Source organism: Meles meles, chromosome 5 (assembly GCF_922984935.1).
Source record: "Meles meles chromosome 5, mMelMel3.1 paternal haplotype, whole genome shotgun sequence".
NCBI classification, from domain to species: Eukaryota; Metazoa; Chordata; class Mammalia; order Carnivora; family Mustelidae; genus Meles; species Meles meles.
In genome coordinates, this window is record NC_060070.1 from 94,376,003 (window position 1) to 94,397,267 (window position 21,265).

At 42.4% G+C, this 21,265-nt stretch overlaps 1 protein-coding gene across 1 annotated transcript in view; it reads right to left on the minus strand.

The window, feature by feature from the left end:
• CLIC5 (chloride intracellular channel 5) overlaps positions 1–9,663 on the minus strand; it is a 157,144-nt gene extending 147,481 nt beyond the window's left edge. Inside the window, exon 1 of the mRNA XM_046004416.1 lies at positions 9,050–9,663. Within this exon, the coding sequence (XP_045860372.1) occupies positions 9,050–9,568 (519 nt within the window). The 5' untranslated portion in view covers positions 9,569–9,663. The remainder of the gene's footprint in view (positions 1–9,049) is intronic.
• Between the last annotated feature and the right edge of the window lie 11,602 nt (positions 9,664–21,265).

The window sequence follows — 21,265 nt, forward strand, 5'->3', positions numbered from 1 at the left end:
GACAAGCAAGGAAGGACTTACCCCTAGAGCTGGCAGAGGAGTGTGGTTCCGCCAACACCTTGACTGAAGACTTCTGGCCTCTAGTGTTGTGAGAAAATAAATTCCTATTGTTTGAAGCCTCCAGTTTATGGCCATTTGTCACAGTGACTCTAAGAAACTAATATGGAGGCTTGGAGCACCACTGCTGCGGTCCCCCGGGACCAGCCTTGCTCCTGCTGCATTGCCCTGAGCATCCTTCGGGGTAGCTCACTGCCCCCTCCCTCCTTCCCTTCCTTCATTCAATCATCATTTAAGTAGCCATGGATTGAGTATATGAGAATGGAATAAAGGCAAGGGTTCACAGCTAGAGAGAGAGATACAGATATAAAGAGGTAATTGTAGCATTCAGTGTTATGGGCTGAATCGTGTTCTCCCAAAATGTGTATGTTTAATCCTGATCCCTAGTACGTCAGAATGTGACTGTATTTGGAGATAGGGTCTTTAATGAGTTAATGAAGTTAAAATAAGATCATTAGGTGGGCCCTGGTCCAATGGGACTGGTGGTCCTTATAAGAAGAGGATATTAGGACATGGACACACACAGAGAAAAGACCACATGAAGACACTGGAGGAAAATGACCATCTATAAGACAGGGAGGGAGGCCTTGGAAGAAACCAACTCTGCTGACACCTTGGTGGAGAAAATAAATTTCTGTTGTTTAGGCGATGCAGTCTGAGGCACTTTGCTATGGAACCCTAGAAAGAGCAATGAAGGGGCGCCTGGGTGGTTCAGTGGGTTAAGCCGCTGCCTTCGGCTCAGGTCATGATCTCAGGATCCTGGGATCGAGTCCCGCATCGGGCTCTCTGCTCAGCGGAGAGCCTGCTTCCCTTCCTCTCTCTCTGCCTGCCTCTTGTGATTTCTCTCTGTCAAATAAATAAAATCTTTAAAAAAAAAAAAAGAAAGAGCAATGAACACCAATGGAGGAGACTCCAGCGAGCCCTGACTGGAGGGGCCAGGATATGCACCCACAAGAGATGACTTCTAGGACAGTGGGCTGTCTCCAGAAGGGATAGCCTTAAAAGGGACAGTGTGAGCAAAAGCCCAGCCTTTAAATGGCATGAAGGATGCAGTAAAAGCAAAAGTAAAAGCAAAGAGTGGGTGGGGAGTAGCAGCTGATGCTGTAGGTCTCGGCTGAAAGGCTGATGGAGCACGTAGACCTTCATACCTATTCCCTTCTTTCTGGCCTTTTCCCTGGGGACAGTGAGGAGTGCTGCATGGCTAGAAACAGAGCATGGTCAGATGTGCTCTTTATCTGGACCATTCTGGTGACTAGGTGGGGGCTTCTTGGGGGGGAGGGGTGGAGCTGAGCCCAGAGGCTGAGGGACCAGTTGAGTAACTGTGGCCAAGATGACAGTGGCCGGTGGTGTCCAAGACGAGGAGAAGAGAACATTCAGGGAATGAAATTGACTAGACTATGGGGAAGTGAAGAGGTAGAAATCTATGTTACTCAAAAGTTGGTTTGTATAAGTGACAATACTGCCCACCAATGTAGTTGTGGGTACATAGAGCTTGCAGTCCTTGTAGGAAAATGTCCAAAATTTCCCCTAGAAAACAGGAGGATCCTAGTATGGGTATTTATGTCAGAATGTCACCTCACCTTCATTTTCAGAGCTGACATAATCCCCATGACGATTCAGGTCCTGCTCCTTCGCTACCTTTTTGGGGATTTCTCCACAGCTTTCTTCAGATACTCAAATGTGTACAGCGAGCAGCTGGCCCCAAAGGAAAGAAAAGGAATGGATTGGGCCATTCATCACGCATTCTACTCCCTCCCACGTGGACATACAAGGCATGAATACCTAAGTAGGACAAATGGAATGCATCATAATGATAAATAACCTTGAGGCATCATGAGATTATCCTCCACTAAATAAATAAATAAATAAATAAATAAATAAATAAATAAATAAATGCATGGACTTTTAGAATGTTCCAAAACCTCCCGAAGCCTATCCATGAACATCCAGCCTCCCAGGCTAGGAATGCCAATGTAAAGGAAAGTGCCCTGGATTTAGAAGCCCGAGTCCCAGCCTGCTACTAATTTGCAGGAAGCCATGAGCAAGTTTGTGGACTCTTCTGGTTTTTAATTTTCTTATCATGCTGCTAGAATTCTGTGACCTCTTTGATTGATGGCATTGGTTCACAAAGCCAACTCATTCATATGGGGACCCAGGAAATGATTTTGAATAAAATTGGGGTTTGATTGTGTTCCCAGCACCCTAATGAAGAAGAAATTTTGAGAAGAATAGAACTCTTTGTTCAAACATGCTCATTTCTCTATTTAATATAAGCTTCATTTGTTCCATGAAAGCATGATTGGGCTCATGCGACAGGGTCAGACTTGTCTCTTCTCACAGTGCCTCCAAGGACACATTTGGCATGCCTTTCTAGTGACACCAGGGATCATGGAATAGGACGACTTGCAGGGCTCCAGACATTTCTAGACATCTACGTGATAGCTACAACTTCTAACTAGCCCAGCAAAGTGAAGACAGACCATAGAAACACATTTCTTTAAACTAGAAACTATCCTAAAATGATATCAATAACAACTTGGTGCTGAATCCGTATATTCTCCAACCCAAATGTAGCATAACTAGATATACATATAGCTAAGATATAAATCAGCATCACACTGGCTAGTGTTCTCCAGAAATTTGCCTGTATGTAGCCAAGTATCTAAATAGTTGGACATATCCAGATAGTTGAATGAATAAATTACAAAAAAAAAAAACAAACTATAGGTGGTCATTTCACACAATGAATTTATATCTAAGTGCTTGAACTAATTTTAGAAATGAAGCTTGCAAAAACAAAACAAACAAAAAACAAACAAAAAGAAATGAAGCTTGCTACATGTCTATTGGGTCCTGATCCACGCAGTATGCGGAAATGCTATCTAATTTGCTTCTCCATCATCCTAAACATGGTTTTGCTCCCTATACCACTCTCGGTTGCCTTCAGGATAATATCCAAACCCTCCAGTTTGCCATGCAAACTGCATTGTTAGGTCATCAACCTCGTCCTCTGCTCTGAAACTGGGCATGCCATCTCTCCACTCCAGCCAATCAGACGGAGTCATACACACATTCATATTTGCTGTGCCTTTGCTTATGCTGAACCCAGTGCCTGCAATGTCCTCCTTGACTCCTCAACTGAGCCACATATGACCATCCCAATCCAGCTGAATTTCCCTCTTTTCTCAGTGGGATTTTACAGTTTCTCACCTGCAATGATGAATTTTTATTTGCCCCCAAACAAACCTCCGCTTTAGAAAACTTCCAGGAAGGATATGGAAGGTGAGGGGACTTGTTCGCACCAGAGCTTGGACAAAGAAAGATTTCCAGGCCCTCAGATACTGGCAGAAGAGAAAGGGATGCCTTATATGCCCATAAGATTTTTAAAACTGAACATCGCTATCAATACAAAATTTCAACATTTACCCACAACTTAGGTTTATTCTTTCATTTACAAATTATACTCATGTACAACTGAAAGAACTCACTGTGCACATTATTAAATAGCTAAAAATTAACATGTAAGAGGACTAGACAAAATTAAATAGAAATATTGCTTACTATGCTATATATGAATTCTAATATTCTAATATCTCATGAATTATGTTGAATCCCGTACTTTGGATACCATGACACCTGAGACAGCACCAGCTTCCTGTGCTATAACAATAACAACAATTACTAATAATTCTGTGACACTTTCTGCTATGCTGAACCAAATTATAGGGAGTCGCTCCATTAGAACCAAGTTTCCAGGCTACAAGGCTAAGAAACATTAACAAGGGCTATTATGTTGCCTGACTTCAGAGGGTACCATTTACATAGCTAACGGTGCCTCCTAAATGCGCTCAGTGCGCAACGTGTGCAACCCTGGATGGGGATCCTATGAGTTCCTCATCAGAGACGGACTCTGCAGGTGCTTTCCAAGGAACGGGTTGCACATGAACTGAGGGGCAAAGCATGCTCGTCTCATATCGGTCCTTCCAACCGTACCCAAATCTGGAGATAAAAATCATTGTCAAGTGGTATCCCAGAGTGGATAATATGGGGTAGCATATGTGTGCACTCTCGTAAAGAGCTTGGGCCATATACCCTGAAATCAAAGGAGGGAACGTGGATCCAGGAATGTTTGATAGCAAATTATTGACAAAGTTGTATTTGAATATCCCGACCAGTGCTCTTTCCACAATATTACACTGTGTTAGGATCAACTAATGGTACATTCATGAAATATCTACTAACTATAATGCACAGTGCTTAAAATAAATATTATTATTTTGTGGATGGTTCAGGTTCACCACAATAAATAATAGCTTAGGCTCACAAATATTGAGCACTTATTGTATGTCAGATACTATACCAAGCAATTATATAGACTATCTTATTTAATCTTCATAGCAATCCTACGGGGAGCTTACTATTATAAAACCCATTTTACCAATGAGAAAATTGAGGCTCAGAGAAGCTTAACAATTTAACAGAAATTAATTGGCTAAGCCACATTTCAAACCATGCAGATTTCCAAAACCTGCTCTATGACATATACTGTCTGCTGTAATCAGTGGCATCAATTATGTGCAGGATGGTGGTGTTCATTTGTACCATTTTTCTTTACAATAACCATCATCAGAATACTTTTTCTTTGCATTAAACAAAATGCCAGAAATACCTCTCTCTTTTCCTCCCTTTCTCTTTCTCCTACTTGTCTCTGTCTCTTTCTGCTTTCTCCCTCTCTCTCTCTCTGTCTCTTATACACATACATACGAACACAATTATGTCTGCATGTCCCTCAGTTTTAGCAGAAGGCATAAAGACAATTTGCACACTCCTGTGTGGCAAATTCTAAACCAACCACCCTTCTTGGCTGTCTATAATATGGACTACAACTCTCACTAGGTACCTTTTTTCCACTGGATCTCAGTGAATGACCGAGAAGCAATTATTTCTTTCTTTTATTATCTTCAAGAATTGTGTTTCTCTGTCTTCCCCTACAGGACAGTTGGCATTAAGATATGGTGTGTTTGTCTCTTCTCCAGTACCTGGCATATAGTTAGTATGTTGTAAATAATGGATGGATGGATGGATGGATGGACAGATGGCGAGAAGGATGAAGGAAAGGTGAGAGGGAGGGAGGGAGGAGGGGGGAAGAAAGACTGTATATGAGTGACTGTATGAGCACATTTTCTTGCGCATATATTCCTGGAGAAGACGTCATAGGTGAAATGGGAATAACATCTCCACTCACTCAGTAGCTCTGGTCAAAACCCCTAGAGTCAACCCTGGCTCTTCTCTTTCTTTATACATCACACCAGCAGAAGCTTTGGGCTCACTCTTCAAAGCCATTGCAGTCCTACTCTGCTCTCCACTTCCACTGTGGTCACCATTGGCCAATCCACCATCGTCTCTTGCCTAGTTTTTCAACTGCCTCCAAACTGTCCTCTCTGCTTCTACTCTTTCTCTTTTGCAGTCTGCCATCATAAAGGCAGCCAGGGGACGCCTGGGTGGCTCAGCCAGTTGAGCGGCTCACTCTTGATTTCAGCCCTGGTCATGGTCTCAGGGTCGTTCGTGGGTTCGAGCCCTCAGTCAGGCTCTGCACTCAGTGCAGGGTTTGCTTCAGATCCCCTCTTGCCCTCTCCCTCACCCGCCCACCCCCATGCTCTATCTCCCTCTCTCTAAAATAAATAAAGGAATCTTAAAAAACAAACAAACAAAAAACAACAAAAAAAAAAATGCTGATGTCTCTCATATCCATCCAAGTAAAAGGGAAAGGGCTTCCTCCACATGCTCTGTGCCTACCTCCACCTCTCTGGCCTCACCTGCTGCCCCCACTCCAGCCACACTCCTCCCTCGCCCCCCTCCTCACTGTCACTCTGTCCCACTGTGGGAAGCTGAAGAATGGCTCCCAAGCATGTCCATGTCCTAATTGCAAGAACCCAGGAGCGTTGATTTTGGTGGCAATAGGGACTTAGCGGATGTGATTGAATTAAGGATCTTCAAATGGAGATTATCCTGTATTATCCTGGGGAACCCGAACTAATCACAAGTCTTTTTATAAGAGGGATGTAAGAGGAGTCAGATCAGAAGAAGGCTCGGTGAGGAGAGAAGCAGGGAGTGCTACGGTGATAGGACGTGGGCCAGGAGCCAGGAATGAAGACAGCTTCTAGAAACTGGACGAGGGAAGGAAACAGATTGCCCCCTGAGCCTCCAGAAAGAACACAGCCCTGCGCGCACCTTGATTTTAGCTCCCTAAGACTTAGTTCAGATTCTGAGGCCAGAACTACAAGAGCACGAATTTGTGTTGTTTCAAGCCACTGAGTTGTGTGGTCATCTGGCATGGCAGCAGGAGCACACGTCGACACCCGTTACTCTGTTTCATGTTTCCTTAAAGTTCCATCACCACCAGGCATCTGTTGTATCTGCTTATTGTCCACCAGTTTTTCCCACTACAGAGCAAAGTGCGGGGGACCCAGGACTTTGTTATAAAACCAGGGCCTGACACAATAACGATCCATTGAATGAATAAATAAATGCCATATTTTATTTATTTCTTTTCAGCGTAACAGTATTCATTGTTTATGCACCACACCCAGTGCTCCATGCAATGTGTGCCCTCCGTAATACCCACCACCTGGTTCCCCAACCTCCCACCCCCCGTCCCTTCGAAACCCTCAGATTGTTTTTCAGAGTCCATAGTCTCTCATGGTTCGTCTCCCCTTCCAATTTAATTATGCAATTGCTCAACCCTGAAATGGCTGAGCCTCAGTAAAATGTCGGTTGAACACACAGTGGCAAACCTGCATGACATTTTTCCTGGCTTGTCTAGAACAGCTGAAAATGCACGCAAGTGAGTATGGGTTATGACGCCGCCCAAGTGGTCCGCACTGCAAAGGCTCAGGGGAAGAATAACCCCAGGGGCCTTCCATCATTCTGCCATCCCCACACCCCAGAGCTGGGGGGAGCAGGGGAAGGAGCCTGAGCAGGTGACACTCAGACCCTCCACTCCCAAGCAAGGAGAGAAGCCCCCTGAAGCCTCTGCCTTTGCGTTTATTTTCCATTCAACACTGAATAAAGTGCTTGTGGTGGGAATGGTGTGGGATGGGGAAGCAGGGACGGTGAGTGTCGCTCTTCTTACTGAGCGCTGCTGAAGATCTTTAAAAAAAGAGTGCCCACAGGAGCTGAGGCGTCTTACTTAACAATTACATTAAAAAGAATGTAAACCTAAAGAGTTCGTTAAAGCCAATATTTGCTTTCAGGAACTACAGATCTTAATTAACGTAGGACCACACATTCCCTTCAAACAGTTTTTCCTGTTGCCGATACCAGCGGGAGATGCCAATACTTCTGTTTTCTCCTACTTCTGTTGCTTCAGCACAAGTGGCAGGCTAACTTCTGGGGAAATCAACACTCCGCCAAATTTACAAATGTCTTAATGAGTGTCGCCAGTGACCACGATCCACCTTGTCGGCTGCATAAAGTTGCATGGATGATTCCGTCCTGAGAAAAATAGACCACTAGTCCTCACTAAGTGCGGAGTTTTGTGGGGTTTTTTTGTTTGTTTGTTTGTTTGTTTGTTTTTAACTAACATAACAGTGATGTGGATTTGGAAGCTGGAAGGCTGCTTGTATGCACCTGTTTGAACATCAGTCACCTCCTCAGTGGAGCCTCTCCTGATTCCTTCCTGCACACTTGATTGCTCCTTCCCGGGAATACCCGCTGTGCTCAGCCAGAGCCTCTCATTCACCAAAATTAACCACGTGCAAATCTGTCTCCTGCACCACACTGCTGATTTCTTGACAGTACGTTCCCTCCTCGTCTCTCACACCCCCCCACCCCCCAATAACATAATACCAGGCAAGTTTTGAGGGGTCCCTAAGTATGAGACACTCCAGCTAGTTGCTCTTTAAAAACCTTGTGGTAGGATAAAGGAGATGCAATTTACACACAAAACAACTAGGAAAAAATACAAAGTCAAAAAATAATATACTAAATGAGCAAACAAAGTCTGTTTTACTGGAGTTATTAGAAACCACAAAGGGGCGAAATAAGTGTAAACGAGGGCTTTGTGGGTTGAAACAACAGTATTTATTAATACACGGTCTTCATATTAAGAAAAGTGTAAATATGAATATTGTCAGGGAGTGGATGTTGGGGAAGAATGTTCTTCCCTCGAGATTCATAAAGATGAATCATCTTTGATTTATAAATCATGACTTATGAATCATAAAGATGATTCATAAAGATAGCCCTGAAATGCTTTTTTTTGTTTTGATAACATTGTAATAAATAGTCTTTACCACAATATCAGTCTAAAACAAAGATTACCAAAGTTCTGAGTTTCTACATCATAAGCATTGAAGTTCTGAGTATCTAAGTTCTAGAATCTATATATCTAAGCATTAAACATTAACACTGGCTATTAGCGTCTTAATACTTTTACCACTGAAATCATTTCACTTCATCAGATATTTTAGTCATATTGATGCCGAAAGGACAGGCTCAGTGACAGAGGTAACATTTATTGACCATATATCTGAAGTACCTGTGACCTTAGAAATACTAAGAAGGAAACCCCGGTGCCTGACTGACTGTGGATTCGATTTCCTCTCGCAAGACTTGGTTTCATTTTTGCAAATCGAGTGGACAAAAGAAATCTAACCAGTTGGGAGAATATACGCAATGTCTCTCACATAGGTAAGGATTTGAGCTCCATTTTCTGCTCACTTGGAAGTGAACTCTAAAAAACATGCTTTGCCTGTGGTCTATAAAGTCAGCGGTCAAGAAACACAATTTAAATGCACTTTCCAATTCTTATACTTTGGAGCAGTCCTGAGGGAGCTCTGGAATTGACTCATTTAACCAGCCCTACTCTTGAAGAGGTCTTGAGATCCAAAGACCATGACATCCTGCATCTCTCCTTGGACACTTGGAGCAAAAGAAGATCCCAATTAGTCCATCCACCCATGCAAGGGTACCTGTCAGAGACAGCCCTTACCTTCACAAACAGGCTGATCTCAGGGTGTGTGGAAGCTGGGTTGTTTTCTTCCAAGCCATCAGCAGCAGAATTGCTGGTGAAGAAGGCCCTGCTCTGCTGGATGGTGAAGTTTTGGGGGGAGAGCAGGGCTCCCGTCTTCCTGTCTCCATCCTTCTGGGGTATCTCTGGGCCAGGCTTCTGGTCTTGGGTGGGTGAGTGTAACTCTTCCATTGAGATGCCCTGGTCTTCCTGCTGCTCTCTTGAGTGAAGATCCTGGGCAAGAGCCTCATCAGGCAGGAGGTATTCTGCTGCTTCTGGCTGGGAAGAGGTCAAGCCCTCCTCCTCACCTCCAGCCACACAAACAGAGTCATATTCATGGGTTTCCAGATTAGTGGCATAGACATTGCTTTCTGGCAGGCCTCCGTGGATGTTATCATAAAGAGGAACTTCATCCTCTTCTGGCTGGTCAGGAAGCTCATACAGCCCTTCCTTTTGGACTGTGTCATAGACGGTGTTATTTTCTTCGTCATTCATGTTCATGGATCTGGTAGATCTTTTACAGGCGGACCTGAATGAATCAGGAATGAAGAAAGGGAGAGAGGGTGTTGTACCACCCTGCAGAGGAATCAACAGGCTTTTGAAACACAGTGACTAGCAACAGCTACCCATGAGACGTCTCTAACAATCATTTACCAGAGACTTTCACCGGCAAACCACAAGTCCATTGGACGCAAGATAAAGCTGCCACCCTCAGTTAACCCCTTCACTCCTGAGGATCGGTTCAAGCAGGCTCTGGGGGTTTCCTCACTGCCTGGAACTCGGAGATTCCTCGGTTTAGCAAGGGGGGTTGAGTTATCTTCCCAGTCCACATGGAAATTCTGAGTATTTGGCCATTTGTCACTCAAGAGGGCTCCCTTTTCCAGTTGTCTCCAAATATTGACAACATTCAAGAAGTCTCTGCAGCTGAGGGGAGAGCAGTTCTCCACAATGGTAACTCATTTATTACCAGCTGAATTCATGACATGAAACAATTCTGCAAACATCCAGACCCTAGGATATGTGAGTTATGCATGGGCCAGTTAGGTAATAAATTCCATTGGCATTTCTTATCTGGAAACACCACTAGGTGATTAAATGGCAGAAGGAAAAGGAGATAAATGCACTGGTCTATAGTCGCATCAGTACAGACCACCCAAAATAAAGAACTCAAAGATTTACAGCTTTGAGTTTTATTTTCCTGCTTAAATCCATGTGATCATTACAGTCAACAGACCTTCGCCAAGATTCTGTTATGGACAGCACCTCACTGAGCACTAATCATATGTGATAGAAGATACATTCTCTGCTGTCAAGAGGCTTCTAAACATATTGGGAAGGCTGGGAAGAAAAACTAAACCCTAAAGGGCACAGAATAAACTATTCAAGATTTTCTTAGTGCAACTGGCCCACGTCTGGGATAAGCAGGAAGGAACTACTGCCTATTTGATGTCACCTACAGATGCCACAAATAGACAGGCTCTTTGTTTTTGTTTTGTTTTGTTTTTAAAGATTTTATTTAGTTATTTGACAGACAGAGATCAAGAGTAGGCAGAGAGGCAGGGGGAAGCAGGCTCCCTACTGAGCAGAGAGCCCGATGCGGGGCTCGATCCCAAGACCCTGAGATCATGACCTGAGCCAAAGGCAGAGGCTGAACCCACTGAGCCACCCAGGCGCCCCACACTCTGTTATTAATAGGGTACTCTATTCTGCTAGTTCCTGTTTCCCTTCTTCATACCATGCACGTGATTCTCTTGAAGTGACAACCTAGAGAGATTAGGAAGGCACTTTAACATCTAAACACCATGGGAAAATATAAGAGGCAACGCAACTCTGGACAAAACATTAGATGAACATTTTATTAACAACACTCCCTTGTACTCTTAGCTCCAGCATTATAGCCAGGAATTGCCTAGAGCAAACTAGAGCAGAATTTCTAGAATTCTAGCTTTGGGGTGGGTTCAAAGAATAGATGAGAGCAAAGATACTACAGACACACTTTAAAGGCTCTTGATATTAGCCCTTTATCTTTTATTGAAAAGTGAGGTCCTTGCAATGACCCACAAGATCCTACAAAATCGGCACCACCTTTCTGATACCTGCTTTCAACCCCCCCACCCCTGCCTCGGCTTACTGTGTTTCAGATTATCTGGCTTCATTGCTACGCCAGGAACATTCCAGAATGCTCTCTGTATTAGGATCTTTACCTTGGCTGTTTCTTTGGCGAGAAATATGTTTCCCCCGGATGTCTACACTGTCAATTTCCCAAACTCTTCTAAGTCCTTGCTTATACATCCCCTTGCCAATGAGTCCACTCTGTCCTGTTTCAATGTCAACCTCTTCCAAACTCTTACCTGCAACCCCCCTCCATTACTAAAAACCTTTACCTGACTTTTAATTTCTTTTTTCCATAATACCTGTCATCTAATAAGATGTGATACCTTACCTATTTTTGTCCAGAGCTTATTTTCTGTCTTCTCCCACTAGAATGTAAACCCTCTGTGGTCACAGATCTCTGTCTGCTTCTTTATCATTACCACAAGCACCAAGAACAGCATCTGGTATATATTATATACTCAATATATATTTGTTGAATAAACTTTGGTGATTGTTTGATATCTTTATCCTCCCCTGAACACAGAAGTTCCATGAGAACAAAGCCCATGACTATTTAGCTGATCAGTATATATCTAAAACTTAGCAGATATCTGACACATCATTGATGCTTACTGAATATTTGGGTTTTTTAAAGATTTTATTTATTTGACAGAGAGAGAGCACAAGCAGGGGGAGCAGGAGAGGGAGAGGGAGAAGCAGGCTCCCTGCTGAACAGTGAGCCCAATGTGGGGCTCGATCCCAGGACCCCAGGATTAGGATATGAGCCGAAGGCAGACATTTAACCAACTGAGCCACCCAGGTGCCCCTACTATGTGTTTTATAAACAACTAAAAGGGAGGAGATGGATCTAGAATTCATGTTCTTTTACTCTTGGTCCACTTTTCTTTCTGTATTATGTTTATAAATATTCCCTCCTCACTGTATTTAAACTCTTACAGGAAGAGAACTAACACCTTGGTCTTCCAAAGCATTTTGTATTAGCGAGTTGGTGTATTAACTCATAAAAGAGAGTCTATCGATCAATTAATCAGTCAAAAATATTTTGAGGACTTCATATATATGTTACTTACCACCTAGGAAAGAGAAGATAACACATAACAAGCATTTGTTTGGGAAGCTCTAAGAATGAGTTTGCATGCTTTCTGAAATACAAGTTCGCTTATGTCACTCCCATGTTCGGAAATCGTTGGTGAGTCCCGGGCATTTGTAGGAAGATATCTCCTTCAAGATCTTTCACAACCAGAACCAAGTCCATCTATCCCGCCAGCTTCTCCCCTCAGAATTCCCCCAAATGTTTTTTTAAGATTTTTATTTACGAGAGAGAGAGAGAGCATGAACAGCAGGCAGAGGGCAGAGGGAGAGGGAGAACCAGACTTCCGGCTGAGCAGGGAGCCTGACACAGGGCTTGATCCTAGGACCCTGGGATCATGTCCTGAGCTGAAGGCAGACACTTAGCTGACTGAGCCACACAGGTGTTCCTCCCCTAATTCTTTTATTCTGCTCTTCCCTGAACACACCGTGGTATTTCCTGCCCCCATAATTTTCCTCCTATGTTGCTTTCTACTGGGCACAATTCTACTCAGTCTGCTATGTGCAGGATATAAATATACATAAGACATGATCTTATGTGCACATACAACAGAGAAAATTTACACATTAAAATTCAAGAGAAAGGATCCAACTGGGCCAATGGCAGGCCTGCTCATGGTCTGGAATAATTTGGGGCCAATGTCTGGTCCTCTGCTTTACTTATGCAAAGACCCAACTAGGTTGGTTTGCAAAGGTGTTTTCAAGCTGTAGAACTGGGTCACTCTAACTAAACTGAAAAAAACATCAGATTAGCAACTAAAATGCCAATGTATTATTTTACTGCCAAAAAACTGCCAAATTGACTTGAATACCTCTTTAAGAAAATAAACATAATCAGGCACCTGGGTGGCGCAGTTGGTTAAGCATCTACCTTCGGTTCAGGTCATGATCCCAGGATCCTGGGATCCAGCCCCATGTTGGGCTCCTTGCTCCTCAAGAAACTTCCTTCTCCCTTTCCCACTCCTCTCTGCTTGTGTCCCTCTCTCGCTGTCTCTCCCTCTGTCAAATAAATAAATGAAATCTTAAAAAAAAGAAAAGAAAAGAAGCTTAATCTCTTCAACTAGCAAAGTCTATGCAAGGAATCAGTGAAGATAATGTCCTCATATTATGTTCATGTGATATTTACATGATCTGACACAATACTGCCCTTCTAAGCCCAATATCAGTGAATTGTGCCTTTTCTTTCTATATTGCTCAGTCTCATTAAGAGCTTACTAACATTTTTTTGAAAAAACATTTGGCTCTATTAATAGTCTCTATTGTGCATTTCTTTGCACTTTCATTAATTTCTGCTCCTGTCTTTATTATTTTCTTTCTTTTCCTCTCTTTGGTTTTACTTGGCTTTTTCTACCCTAAGATAATTGTGATGGATAAATTGGTATTCAGCTTTTCTTCTTTCCTAGTACACACATTTAATCCCATTAATTTTCCTCTAAATACAGCTTTTGCTGCATCCTACAAGATTTTACATGTTTTATTTTTATGATCATTCAGGTCAAAAGGATTAACTCATATTTTATTGTATTGTATCGTATTTATTCGTATTTTTGTATCATCTTGGTCATAGACTGTTTCTTCAATAAAAAATGCCATTCTTTATTTCTAGTAATATTTTTTGCCTTTTTTTGATATCAGTTTTCTTTTGGTTAGTGTTTATAAATTTATTTTCTCAGGTTTTTACTTTCAATGTTTGTGTGTCCTTATATATAATCGTGAGATAGTTACATTTTTATTCAGTCTGACAATCTTTGCCTTTAGTTTGAGTAGTTGTTCTAGAAATATTTAATGCTATTGCAGCGCATTTAGGCTAAATAGATTATATTATATTACAATTTCTATCTTTAAAAGTGGTCAAAAACTTGAATAGAAATTTCACCAGAAAATAACATATGAATGTCACATAAAGTCATTAGAGATCAACGTTATTAGCTCTGAGAGAAATGTGCTTCAATGAGTTCATTTCATACCACTAGAACAGCTAAAATTAAAAAGACTAACAATACCAAGTGTCAGTGAGGATATGGAACAACCAGAATTCCCATACACTGATGGTGAGAGTATCAAATGGTACAATCACTTCATGAAATTGTTTGGCAGTTTATTACAAAATTAAAAATACATGTATACACATACCCTATGACTCAGAAATTCCAGCAAATCTTAGAAATGTATCCAAGAAAAAAAATTAATGTGGAAATCATCATAACAGGCTTGTATGAGAATGCTTAGAGAAATTGGATTCATAATCCAAAACACTGGAAACTTCTAGAAAGAGAAGAATGGACAAACTGTGGTGTATTTATATAGTGAATATTACTCAGCAATACCAAAAGCATGAATCACTGATACAGACAACAAAATGGATGAATCTCAGAGACCCTATGTTGAGAGAAAAAGGCCAGACATAAAAGAGGATGCTAAATGTTTCCATATAATTATGTTAACTTAAAAATATATCAAGGGGGCGCCTGGGTGGCTCAGTGGGTTGAACCTCTGCCTTCGGCCCAGGTCATGATCTCAGGGTCCTGGGATCGAGCCCGCATCAGGCTCTCTGCTTCACAGGGAGCCTTCTTCCTCCTCTCTCTCTCTGCCTGCCTCTCTGCCGACTTGTGATCTCTGTCTGTCAAATAAATAAATAAAATCTTTAAAAATATATATATATATATCAAGGGCTACAGGATTTTTAATCATTTTTTAGTGGGGCACTTGAGCAAGAGATTTTCAGGCTCACTTCCATAGTTGATGGATAAGAAATGCCCCATGCTAACACTTGTCTTAGATTTCCTCCTCTGGGAGTGGAATTTCTCGGGTTACTATTATTAAATAATGGGACTTACAACCACTCCCCTCCCTGGAATACAACCGTCAGACTGAAGGAGCCAAGCAAAGGAATTTGCGCGAAGCTCAGGGTGCCAACAACATCCTGACCTCCAGTGTTGCTAGGAAACCGAGAGCAGTGTCATTACAAAACTTTCAGGGTATGTTAAACCCGTTTATACAACCCAGGCATCAGCAAAGAATGCCCCAATCCTTACACACTTGAGGAAATAGGTCTTAAAATTCCCGGTTTCATAGTTTCCTTCCTCATCCTTTTCTCTGAATCTAGGTCCATCGATGTATTGCTCAGATGCAAAACGCCACCTTTTTTTTATCAGTTCCTATTTAAAAAAAAAAAAAAATCTACTCACACCCAAAACTTTCCTGGAGATTCTGGGGTCACAGGGAGTAGGCACGTCAGGTGGCTATTTCACTGGCCTCCTCAACCCCCTCCTCCGTTCCTTCCTTTCTCCCTTCCTCTACTCTCCGAGGAATCCTCAGTTCCAGTTTCTCCCACAGATTATTTTTCAGACTAACTCCACTCACGTTAAGTTCAGGGGATGGGTCTCTTCTTCAGCTTCCTTCTCAAACAGGTTCTTTTTTTTTTTTTTTTTTAATATTTTATTTATTTATTTGACAGAGAGAGAGAGATCACAAGTAGATAGAGAGGCAGGCAGAGAGAGAGAGAGAGGGAAGCAGGCTCCCTGCTGAGCAGAGAGCCCGATGCGGGGCTTGATCCCAGGACCCTGAGATCATGACCTGAGCCGAAGGCAGCGGCTTAACCCACTGAGCCACTCAGGCGCCCCCTCAAACAGGTTCTTAAAGAAGGTCTTCAGACCCTCATGTCTTCAGTACCCTCTCTGAAGAGAATCCTCATGGATATGATACTCTCCACCTTGTTCCATTTACATTCATATGTGGCAATTTCCTGAGGAGGTATTTGGGGACACTGGAGACCCAGTGACCATGCTTTTCCAAGCAGAAGCAGTATCTCTGAATTGTTGGATCTTTAAAGCATGGAAATGGCTCAGCTCCCAGAGAAAGTGGGCATGGCCACGGCACGTCAGGCCAAGGGAGTGAACCTTAAGTGCTGTCCTGCCTTGATCTCCCTGTTCACAGTTGTTCTTATCAGTGGTTTGCAGATGATGGGGAAGGGGAAATGAGGATATGTCAGAAATGGCTGTTTAAAAAGGGCTTGGAGTCTGTTCAACGTTTCTAGGTGAAGGGGGTGAGGACAGTTTATAGGCCTAAATTTCCTGCAGAGCTCAAATATTTGACTTTCACTAGTAGCACTCATTTGAGTTTAATATTAGTTTGTTCCAGCCAATTATGAAAACTCTCAAACCATAGACTCCTAAAATAGGAAGAGATACTGAAGTCAGATCCTACAGCAGGTCCTGGAAGGATTGATTGGGCCCCATTACGTGTGGTAAACCTATAACTTAAAACATGACCCCCTACTCCGAGGTAGCTGAGTGAGCAGGTGAGTTTCAGGAAGGTCAGCACAGATGGTTGGCCTCAGATGAGCAGGGAAAAGAAAGAGAGGGAAAGACAAATGAATTATTTTAGGAAGGGCAAGTTTATCCCCAATGCCAGTACCTCCACTTCCTTTTCTGCCTTCTTCCTTTCACTGTACCCATCCCCTCACCACTGCTTTTGCTCTCCTAGGAGCCACATACTCTCAACAAGCCACTGGCTTACCCTCTCAGTAATTTTTTTCATGTCAAAAAAAATGCCAAGTCTAAGCCAAAGGAATGAATGGCTAATGGTAAATATTCAACTCTCACTCTTTAGGGAAAATCTATTTCTCATTTCTTGTCTTCTCTACTAATTCTACTAATTCTCTACTATATATGAGACTAATAGTCTCATATATAAAATGAGAGGAAAAGTATGTATTATCGAAGGATTAACTTAAATAATGTCAGTAAGAAGCTTATTGCAGTGCCTGAGTGGCTCTTAATTGGGCACTCTTACTACTGCTACTGTTACTGCTGCTAAGCTTTATTCCTGAGATAACAATATGGATTCTGTTGTCTTCATTAGAGGAATAAGCTAACACTGGGGCTCCATCTAAAGACGGGAAATCTGAGACTACAAAGGGCTGCAAAATACAGTCTACAGCTTTAAGAGTTTAAAATCTAATTGAGTGTAGGATATAATGCACCAGCGAAAGAGTTAACTGGCAACAGGAGGTATTATGTGTAGCGACAAGTAAGTGAGACCGATCTTTGGGACGTAGGATTTCGGAAGAGTGTGAGGTCACCCTAGGCTGGAGGTGAGGGTTCTAGGAAAGTGAGTATCTTGGGTGGTAGTTGAGACTTGGATACGTGGAGTGGAGAAGGGAGGGAAAGGTACGAGGCGTCGCTGCAGAGTTGAAAATTCACAATGATAGAGAGTAAATCAGATTGGATGGAGCATGCTGACTATCAAAAACTAGACGGCAGCACTGGATTGGACTGTGGACACCCTGGAGTAGCAGGCTCAGAAATCTGAATTTTATGCCGTGGGATGATATTGAGGATGAGCAGACACCTAACACAGAAAGAAGCTCAATTTCAGAACCATTTAAACTCCAGCTAAGTTCAAGATGGACACAGGTGCTCGGTGAAAACTATTTTCAGGAGCTGGTATTACTTATTGGAGCAACTCAGTCTACTGGCACATCACAGCATGACATCCACATTGCAATATGGGCACAGGGAGGAAATCGTGGGTAAGCCACCTGGGAACTTCCGGTGGTTCTGCTGAGTCATTCCCGTCACTATAATATGTCTCTCTCCTGGCACCCTTTCCTCCCTAGTGCCCCACCAAACACTATTCCCAGCCAGTCAATGCATAGCCTTCATCTAGTGGTTGCAACCCGCTGAATTCCATGCCTCATGGTTCTGACTCTGGCATAGACCGCACCCGAGATTCCTCTTCACAATTGCTTTCTTGCATATGAACACCCAGCTCTCTTACTTTCCAATTGTAAACAGTCATCCAGACCTTGACTCATCACTACATTTTGGTCCACCTCAGTGCTGTCTATTGTAGAGTATACAATCTGGAAGAGCTCAGTAGAATCATTTATGATGTTTCATTACTTAGAGGATCTGAGTAAAGAAAATGGGAAAATGGGGCTATTAAATACTGGGGGAATGAGACAGATGGGATCCTCTTTACTCAAATAATCTAGTATGAATGGGAAGGGACAGGAAGTGATTTAAATAATTTAATAAAGAAACTGATACCAAAAACATCATTTTTTTAAACTGGATGAACTATATGCCCTCAAACTATATGCCTCAGTCAGGGCAATCCTTGCTTCATGATCTCCCTGCCCCTGGCACTGCCGTCTTACCCGAGCTGGAACTGACACCAAGCCCAGAACCCCACTCTCCAGGGTCCTCCAGCCATTCCTTTGTCCTTCTTTCTTATTCAGAGTGTGTCTAGTGTCCTCTCTCTGCTATTTCCAACATGACCAAATCCTCCTTGTCTGACCCTTTAGTAGCTCTCTGTCACTTCTCCAAAACCTCCAATATAGGGGAAATGCAACTCATCTCAGGTAAACTCATTGATACCCAAAGACAGAGAAGTCTAGATAGCTGACTTCAAAGAGGGGAAAGAGAGGTGGGCATCCTCTTAGTCAGGCTTCTGCAGACAAGGATAAAATCATACTGCATGAGTGTTCAAGCAGCTTGCAGAAATACTAAGTTTACTCAGTAGCTTAATGGAGTGTTCCTGGGCTGACTATTTTTCATCTCCACCATCCTGCCCAAAGGGAATGTGCTTTCCTTCTGTAACGGACAGCTTGACCCCATTGAACACTCTCACCACATTCCTTACTCCAGTATGTATTTCCATCTCCAAGGATTTTATTTTGTGATCTGAAACTTTTCAGGGTATTAGTGTTTAGGTTTTTTTTTTTTTTCTCCAAAGATATCTGGGAAGTTTGGTTCTGTATTATAAAACCAAAACCGATCTTTCTCAGGAATATTCTGAGCAAGCACTCTGCATATTATTACACACTTCCCTACAAACAAACATAAGGCAAATTGTTACCTGAACCATCCAGGAAAGATGGAGAAAGGGCTGTGGGTTTTGAAAAGGCAACTTGACTCCTGTAATTCCACTGGGTGGGGGACACACACCCCAAGTAAGCTGTCCTTTCATATTTGAGTTTTACATTTTCTAAATAGTATTGCCCAAGGTCATTGTCCTCAAGTTATTCCACAAGCAACGCACTAACCTTGAAATATGTACACAGCTGTGATTTTGAGCTCCTTGAGTCTCTGCTATGACATCAAATATATATGTATTTTTATATTAAGAAGATTTCTTTTGGAGGGGAGGGGCACCTTGGTGGTTGAGTCAGTTAAGTGTCTGCCTTGGGCTCAGGTCATGATCTCAGGGTCCTGGGATCAAGCCCCACATTGGGCTCACTTCTTAGCGGGGAGTATGGGTCTCCTTCTCCTTCTGCCCCTCCCCCCAGTCATGCTTCTCTCTCTTTCAAATAAATAAGCAAAATCTTTATTAAAAAAAATTTCTTTCAGATTACAAATGTAGTTCATGTTCATTATCAAAAAACGTAATAAAAATCATCTGTAATTGCACTATCCAAAGATAATCACGTTAACATTCCCTCACTCCTTTTCTATCCATATGTACATAGTTTTAATTGGAATCATGTTTATCTTTGTATTCTGCTTTTTTAAAATTTGACATTGTATAGTGTATATACACAAAGTGGAGGCATATTTATATATGACCAGCAAAGTATTTTTCAAATAGTAAACTCAAATATTAGCTGATAAAATTTGTGAATTTAGAAGATTCAAAGATATCATTGAGCCAAATGACTTTTTAAAAGGCAAAGGGAAGGGTTTTGTTTAAATAAGTGATTGGCGGGGCGCCTGGGTGGCTCAGTGGTTTAAGCCGCTGCCTTCGGCTCGGGTCATGATCTCAGGGTCCTGGGATCGAGTCCCGCGCCGGGCTCTCTGCTCAGCAGGGAACCTGCTTCTCACTCTCTCTGCCTGCCTCTCTGCCTACTTGTGATCTCTCTCTGTCAAATAAAAAAAAAAATCTTAAAAAAAAAAAATAAGTGATTGGCCCAACCAACTGGACAATAAAATGGAAAATTCTCCCTGTTCTCTGTGTACTTCTCAGGCTGTGACTCTATGTCCCTATAGCCAATAGTAGGTAATGGTCACAGCAGGCCAGGTCTCCCTGAATGTTCTACAAGTTTTTTTTGTTTTTTTATTGACATATAATGCATTATTTGTTTCAGGGATACAGGTCTGTGAACCATTAGTCTTACACAATTTACAGCACTCACCATAGCACATACCTCCCCAACGTCCATCACACAGCCACCCCATCCCTCCCCCTACCGATGCCCCAGCAACCCTCAGTTTGTTTCCTAAGATTAAGAGTCTCTTATGGTTTGTCTCCCTCCCCAGTCCCATCTTGTTTCATTTTCCCCTCCCTTCTCCCCACAAACCCCCACCCTGCCTCTCAATCCCTCATATCAGAGAGATCATATGATAATTATCTTTCTCTGATTGACTTATTTTGCTTAGCATAATACCCTCTAGTTACATCCACATAGTTGCAAATGGCAACTGGGGGAGTTTTGATGGCTGCATAATATTCCATTATATGTGTGTATAGATATATAGATATATAGATATAGATATGTATATATCTATATCATCTTCTTTATACAGTCATCTGTTGATGGGCATTTGGCTCATCATTTGGCTATTGTGGACATTGCTGCTCTAAACATTTGGGTGCACGTGCCCCTTTGGATCACTACATGTGTATCTTTAGGGTAAATACCCAGTAGTATGATTGCTGGGTCATAGGGTAGCGTTATTTCAACTTTTTGAGGAACTTCCAAACTGTTTTCCAGAGTGGCTGCACCAGCTTGCATTCCTACCAACAGTGTAGGAGGGTTCCCCTTTCTCTGCTTCCTCACCAACATCTGTCATTTCTTAACTGGTTGATTTTAGCCATTCTGACTGCTGTGAGATGGTATCTCACTGTGGTTTTGATTTGTATTTCCCTGATGCCAAGTAATGTTGAACATTTTTTCATGTGTCTGTTGGCCACCTGTATGTCTTCTTTGCAGAAATGTCTATCCATGTCTTCTGTCCATTTCTTGATTGGATTATTTGTTCTTTGGGTGTT